The sequence below is a fragment of the Pseudonaja textilis genome, chromosome 10 (genome assembly GCF_049901715.1).
Source record: "Pseudonaja textilis isolate UNSWEBS1 chromosome 10, rPseTex1.2, whole genome shotgun sequence".
Classification (NCBI taxonomy): domain Eukaryota; kingdom Metazoa; phylum Chordata; class Lepidosauria; order Squamata; family Elapidae; genus Pseudonaja; species Pseudonaja textilis.
The window spans coordinates 19862008-19869093 of NC_141999.1; the positions used below are offsets into that span (position 1 = coordinate 19862008).

Consider the following 7086-nt stretch of genomic DNA (forward strand, 5'->3'; position numbering starts at 1 on the left):
AAGAGAACTCCCCACTCCAGCTGGACTGCTGTGAGCTGCAAGGATGGATGTGTGTCAAAACTGGCCGCAATATTGGTGTAGCAAACTGGGATTCTCATCCATATTTCCTAACAAGCCTTAAAGCAAAAATACACCCGCACTTGGGGTTTGCGGTGACTCATCATTATAGATGCATGGAGATGCAGCCATTCCTTCTGCTCATTTTTCCCACAGTGTCATCCACCCTCTGACTCTTTGTCAAATGTACCTGATTTATGTGACATCAAAGCTGTTTAGAGAAAAGCAAAAATTACCTCATGGGGCCTAATCTGCAAAGCTGCTATTCCCCCCACCTCTCCTTTTTTTTACTAGTCCTCGTGATTTCAGAAATAAGGGTGGGGTGCTTTGCACTAAGCTCCTCCCTTTATAAAGATGTTTTCCCCTCTGAAATTCTTGGCCAGACACAGGCAGAGGCTGCTCGACTGTTCATAAGCTTGGATCTCAAACAACATCAGGTTCTTCGCCCTCTTCTTCCTGGATTTCTTTCACGGCAGCTGTTGTAAGTATTTTGGTCTCTTTGAGATGAGAATTTCCATGAGATAATGAAGTCCGAGCTTCCTATTTACCACGAATAGTCCATGTTAGTGTATCCCGAAGATTTAAGTGACATATTCTGCATTTGGGTGGGGTAGGCAGAGAGAAGCAATGCTCTTTTTTCCAAAGGAGGCTGCAGATTGCAGTGCAATTCATTAAGACATTCCACGGGTACCACCTTGGTTTCTTCTAACAAAGTAGCAAATGGATGTGTAAGGAGATTTGCACTTTTCTTAGACAAGCATCTCTTCGCCTGTTTTCCTGTTTTCCAGCTTTTCAATTAATTTTTCCTGAGGATAATCTCAATACAATGAACCCGCCCCAAATGCTTTTTCAAGCAGGAGGCTGGGGAATCTTCCGCTAATAGGGAAAATATATATATTTGATTACAAAATAGCAAAAGCTTTATCATATATATATGATAAAGCTTTCCCACAAGGCGGTTGGGAAGCAGAAGTTTATTTTGTAAAAGCAAAGAAAGGAGAGAGAGGGGTGGGGGAGAGAGATACTAAGCTTTTAGTTAATTGCGAGCTAGATTTCGGCATAGAGTTGGCAGATCTTTCTGCCCGTGTGTTCATGTCACCCAATGCAAAAATTAAATTTTGCCATTGAACTACTGGGCTAAGAAAGTGAGCACCATTTCTTTAATATGATTTGTTTATGAAGCAAAACTCACCAATTTGAGTGGCTGCCACTTACATTTGTTTTAGTTGTGGGGTCTAAAGAGAATGGCTGACCCTTTTAACAGGTTTGCATTTTTAACAGGTTGGCTGAGAAAAGTGTTTTCCTTCCTTGTTTTTTTTTTTTTTTGGAAACCTCCGTGCCTAACTCATCACCATGCAGCTTCTGCTGGGAGTTTTCTTCTTCTCCGTCCTCCTGACTACAGGTATGATCAGGGCTGTCCTCGGAGTATGTGTGTGTGTGTGTGTGGGGGGGTTGTCTAAGGAGGATCCTCCATAACAGCCCCTTGGGGTGGGGGGATTTCCTATAGTAGAATTGCAAAAAGCCTTCAGAAATTCTCAAAGCTGGTGTGCTTTGCTTGAAAAACAGCGGTTGTAGAGACAGACTAGAGCAAGGTTTATTGAAACATAGTCAAAAGAGAACTTACCACTCATGGTCCTTTCACCTAGCCAGGTTTGCTCTGGATTATCCATTAATCAAAATAAACACTAGCTTAATAATAAACACTAGTAAGGAAAAGGAGGTGCCACAGATGTTTCCCCCCTTATTTCTATATATCCACAACTATTTCATTGCCACACTGCACTTATACAATTCCTCCCCTCCCACTCACTGTCTTTATCCGCTGTTTCCCAATTGAAATTATGGTTAAGTCTGTTCCTACGTTGTGAAATTAAAGAGTTTTCATCACGTCTACTGGCTGTTCGTTGGATGCATTCTGCAAATGTTCTGTTCCTTTTGTTCTGTGTAGTGGCTGTTGTAGTCATTACACTGGGTGTTATAGAATATAGATGACTCCTGTTTTTCTTCTTCTTCTTCTTCTTCTGGGGCTGCTGGGTCTTTTGGTTGATTTCTTGGCAGCTTTCTAGAATTGCATTATCATCATCACCTTTTTCTGGGATGTTCTGATGGGAAACGGTCCAGCTAATCCCAGTTTAATGGCAATAAACAAAGAGCTGAAGAGACCATTGTTACCCTCTTAATTGTGTGAGAAGGGGTGTCCCTTCGAACAGGAAGCGAAAGCTATCACGCCATTATTTTGTCCTACTAACATCATCGTATAATCTTTCCTGTGGAACAATCAATAGTCAATTTAAGAAAGCAAAAAGCTTCCTTCCTATTTCTAACTGGCTACTTTCCCCGGGAATTTCGGCAGATTCCAAATGGAACAAAGGCAATTTGTTTTTGCTTTCTGTCAAATCTGTTCACCTAATTTATTTTTTCCCCTCCCTGCCTAAAGTTAGTTGCGTGCACCTCCTCTGCCTCACAAGGCCTTCTGCCAAACCTCGTCTCTGGAAGAGTTCTTCATCTACTTCTAAGTTTTCCTTAATGTGACTTATGACCATTTTTCATGCTTACGACCAATGCAGCATCCTCATGATCACGGGGTCAAAATTCAGACTCTGGCAACCGACTCATATTTATGAGGGTTGCAGTGTCCCTGGGACACTTTAGGCTTCCTTCTGACAAGCAAAGTCATTGGGGAAGCCAGATTCACTTAACCACTGGGTGTTCTGACCCAAACTCTTTTCCAATAAAACCAACACAAACCAAAGGGAACAGAAACCTTTTAATGATTCTTACGAATCCCCCGTTAAAAGGCTGCTGCAAACTAATTAACTTTGATAAACACAAGCCTCGCCAAAACTGTGTGAGGCTTGCCAAAAATAACAGCTAAGAAATATTTTACAATACAAGAGTCTTCAAATACCAAATAAGATATTGCAATGTCCACGAGGCTGAGTTTCAAAACATTTTAGCTTCCCGCAAAGAAGGTTCGCTTCACAGCTGGCTTTTATCTTCTTGAAGGAGGGGCCAATACCTTGCAGCCTTACTCCTGAGTTGCCCGTGATGCTCCAGCTGCTCTTTCCTATGAACAGCCCTGCGCGCATGCTCACTTGGCACAGGCTCCTCGGGAAACTCCTCATTGCTGCTGCCAGCCCCCACAATCTCTGAAGACAGCAGTCCACTCCCTAATGGTCCTGGCCCCTCATCTGCATCCTCGCTCTCTTCACCTGCTGCCAGCTAACCACAACACTGGGTTACTAACTGCAGTGGTTCACTTAACAACCACGTCGAGAAAGGTTGTAAAAAGGGGTCAAGGTTGACTTAAGAAATGTTTAACAACAGAAATTTGGGGTCCAGCTGTAGTTGTGAGTCAAAGGCCACCTGTAATATTGGAAGCATTTTCTGCTTCCTTATCCCAGCCCTTTCTTAGTGCCTAATTTTTTCCTCCCTCTCCAGGCAGTGCCTTGTCTTGTGAAGTATGCGTCTCACAAGGTACAGATTGTACTGGTCAAACGCAAGAGTGTAATAATGACAATGCTGTCTGCATGACATTGACGACTGAATTCGGTGAGTAAGACAAGTTCTCTTTTCTTCCCAACAAGGGAATAAATAACGTGGATTTTGCAAGCTCCATAAATCTGATGGATCATATACCATCAGGTAAATCAGGGGTCTCCAACCTTGGCAACTTTAAAACTTTAAGTCTTAAAGTTGCCAAGGTTGGAGACCCCTAGGTGGATGATGGCCCTTCAGGTACTCTGACTGTGTCCCCACCATCACCAGTGTAAGGAAGTCCATCCAACCTCGATACTGGTTGTCTTCTTTTTTCTCTTGTCCTCGATTGTTCTCCACATTATATCCTCCTCAAAAGAACTGAGCCAAGGGTCTTCAAACTTGGTCAGTTTAAGACTTGTGGACTTCAACTCCCAGAATCCCTGAGCTAACAGGACTGGAGGAGGAATTCTGGGAGTTGAAGTCCACAAGTCTTAAGGCTGTCCAGTTTGAAGACCTCTGAGCTGCCCTCACATAATTGTCCGAAGTGGGATCATTTGAGCCTGGTCATGTACAGTTGGTTTAGTGGCTGAAGTTACAGCGGCGCTGAAAAAAGGACTGTTTTTCACATTTACGACCATTGCAGCATCCCCGTGGTCATGGGATCAAAATCCAGACACTTGGCAACTGACTCATATTTATGATGGTTGCAGCGTCCCGGGTTCTTGTGATCTCCTTTTGCGTCCTTCTGACAAGCAGAGTCAATTGGAGAAGCCAGAATTCACTTCACAACCACGGGGTTGTAACATGGGGCGAAACCGACTTAACTGTTTCACTTAGCAACAGAAATTTCGGGCTCCATTGTGGTTATAAGTCAAGGACTGCCTGTAAGAGATTCCTGCCCTTGCAGAATCATGGGCTATTGATGAAACTATAGTTGGCTAACTAGATCCAACTTTCAGAGTATTGAATCAAAATCGCCTCACGTGTATGTATGGATGTGTGTGTGTGTCTCAGGGTTGGCATGTTGTTGCCATTGTTCTCCATACTTTTGGGGGATGAAATATTGCAAATGTCTGTAGCTCAAAATCTGATTGAAGGGAACTCCCAAAACAAATTGCTTTTATAGTCCGATCTGATATGCTTGAGGGTGCGTTCTTATTACCCGCAAACAAAGATAATCCGCCTATGTCGCCCAATCGAACCCCATCCATTTCTGAATGCGTGGGGCGAGGATGTTTCAATTAACCTGTGAGAACCATAGACACTTCTGCTTTCAGCGAGGACAGATTTCCGCCCAAAGGCCTTTTCCTGCACTGTTCAAACAATAGCACAAAATAACAACGATGGCAAGAACAATTCTAAAACGGGACAAAAGTCATTTTTAACCGCTGCCTTACTCGGTGACATAAATGTTGGGGCTCAGTTGTGATTCTAAGTTGAGGACTTACCTATATTTGAAACCTGTACTAGGCTGGAGGGGTGGGGGGTTTCTTTTAAGTCGGAGTGATGGATCTGATCGCTGACATATTTCTGTTTCTCCAGGACCCGAGAAATTTACAAACACTGTCAAAAGTTGCAGTACAAAAGATGCTTGCAAGAAATTTGAAGATTCGAAAGGAAAGGCTATCACTCAGCAAATATCCACTGTTCCACCTGGAGCAATCGTTAAACAAGCTATCTGCAGCAAAGCCCCTCCTTCCTTTGCATCCTTCTTCCCAGCGTTCCTTGGGCTCCTCCTGGTGAAGCTTCTCTTCTAAAGTTCTTCCTTCCACTCAAGAAGTTGTCCCCTTTTTCTTGGCCTATATATTCTCACCAGCTGATCAGGCAGGATCTTCAATGTTATGCATAGATCTCTATATTTTCTCAAACTGAAACCAGCCAAGTAGACAAATATATAATCAGCCAAATGGAAACTAGTTAAGCCAACAAATATATAACCAGCAGCCTTGAATGTGTGTTTGAAGAGGAAAAAAATGTATAATTCAAATACAGAAAACAATAAATAATAAACAATTGGATTCCATTCATGGCCCGATATTTTTTTTTTTTTTAATTTGGAGGAAGAAAAAAAAAATTCTCCATTCTACAGGGTTGGTTTGCCACGCCCTTCATCCAGATTTGATGTGATTTGTTTTTATTTATTTGTATATCAAATGTAGAAACTGCCCATCTCACCGAGATTTGATTTTTTTCCCAACTATTACATATTCTTTTATTGATCAACTGTTCATTTTATTCGGTTTGTGCCATCTGAATCCTGAAGGCATGCATCGTTTTTCTTCTTTCCAGCTTAGTTGACAGCACTGCAGTTCCTCTAGTTGCCTGCTCTACAAGAAAGCTTCACCAACACATTTAAGGAATTGAGTTGGCTCAAAGATTCAGGGGAACGCCTGTGCACTCACATACACACACTTATACGCACACAAAAGAACATTTAAGAAGCTCCACTCTACAATCTTATTTAGTGGACTATTGCCCTCTTAACTTTGTGCTGCTGCCTGAAGTTGACACAAGCATTATCAGTTAAATGGGCAGGTTATTTTGGGGGTTACCACATGCATGCACTCCGGGGAACTGCTCTTCCAGTTTCTGGCATTCCTGTGCATGCAGAGACCAGTTGGCTGGCATGTATGGGCACGCCATAACCCAGAAGAGCAACGGGCGACAGCTGGGGTGCCCGGAGAGATGGCTCTGCGTGCCACTTCCAGCATACATGGCATAGGCTCACCATCAAGGGCTTAAGGAATGGAAGGCCAGGCGCTTTCTTTGATGTCATTGGTAGTTACTATGGTTGGATTGCTCAACTCTGAATAGTACCATTAGGGAGCTGGGGTTTACTAAGTTTGCGAGGTTTTCACCAGAGAAGCTGGTCTTCAAATCTCTGTCCAAGGCCAACATTCTGCGTCAATCGGAAGAGAACTGATAGGAACCTTGGAGGTCTTCAAGTCCAAACTTTTGTATAAAGTTTGGGCCATCTTAATGAAAACTATCCAAAGTTCTACCACACTGGGTTGAATCAAAGAAATAAACATGCCATTTTTCATTGGGTAATTTTAACATTAGTCAAGGATAAATACAGAACCTTGAATCCTGCAAAATGAATTTCTTGTTCTCATTGAAGGCAGACTATTTGAAATGCCCCTTTCCAGGTTGTCGAATCCAGAAAAAAGGAATTCCAGGGACATAATTTTGCCGAGAGTATAAAACTTTACTGAATAAACCACATCGGCACAGAAGAACCGAAACCAACTCAGTGTTTCCCAGTGCAAAAGCAAGCTTGGTTGATTTCCTCCTTTTCCTTACGGTCCCCCACCCCAGTCTAAAGCGCCCATCAATCACTGCTGTTCATTTTGTTATGGGAAACAGCCAGCCAGGCCAGGACATCTGCTCGGTGTGTCCTTGAGAATAGCAGCCAACCCCTGCATTCCATCCACCCTCCTCCCTGTTATTGTCAAGCTGCGGCAAAGGGAAAATGTAGGCAAAAGTGTGGATCAGTCTTGACGGTTTCATTCCATTTGGACTTAGCTGCTCTTTCTGAGATAAGCCAAT

At 43.0% G+C, this 7086-nt stretch overlaps 1 protein-coding gene across 2 annotated transcripts; it reads left to right on the forward strand.

The window, feature by feature from the left end:
• Positions 1–438: 438 nt before the first annotated feature.
• LOC113452337 (phospholipase A2 inhibitor NAI-like) lies at positions 439–5560 on the forward strand. Of its 2 annotated transcripts, none has more exons than XM_087940036.1 (4): positions 439–538; positions 1339–1459; positions 3499–3609; positions 5080–5560. In XM_087940036.1, exons 2-4 carry the CDS (start codon positions 1411–1413, stop codon positions 5292–5294), a joined length of 375 nt encoding a protein of 124 aa, XP_087796162.1. In that variant the 5' UTR covers positions 439–538; positions 1339–1410; the 3' UTR covers positions 5295–5560. The 2 variants fall into 2 exon arrangements, with proteins under 2 accessions (XP_087796162.1, XP_087796163.1); XM_087940037.1 differs by having other exon boundaries at positions 439–535; positions 1338–1459.
• Positions 5561–7086: the final 1526 nt, after the last annotated feature.

Coding starts and splice junctions, on each gene's coding strand:
- LOC113452337 (XM_087940036.1), top strand. CDS start 1,411: ATGCAGCTTCTGCTGGGAGTTTTCTTCTTCTCCGTCCTCCTGACTACA. Junction 1,460..3,498: donor CTCCGTCCTCCTGACTACAG/GTATGATCAGGG, acceptor CTCCCTCTCCAG/GCAGTGCCTTGTCTTGTGAA. Junction 3,610..5,079: donor GACATTGACGACTGAATTCG/GTGAGTAAGACA, acceptor CTGTTTCTCCAG/GACCCGAGAAATTTACAAAC.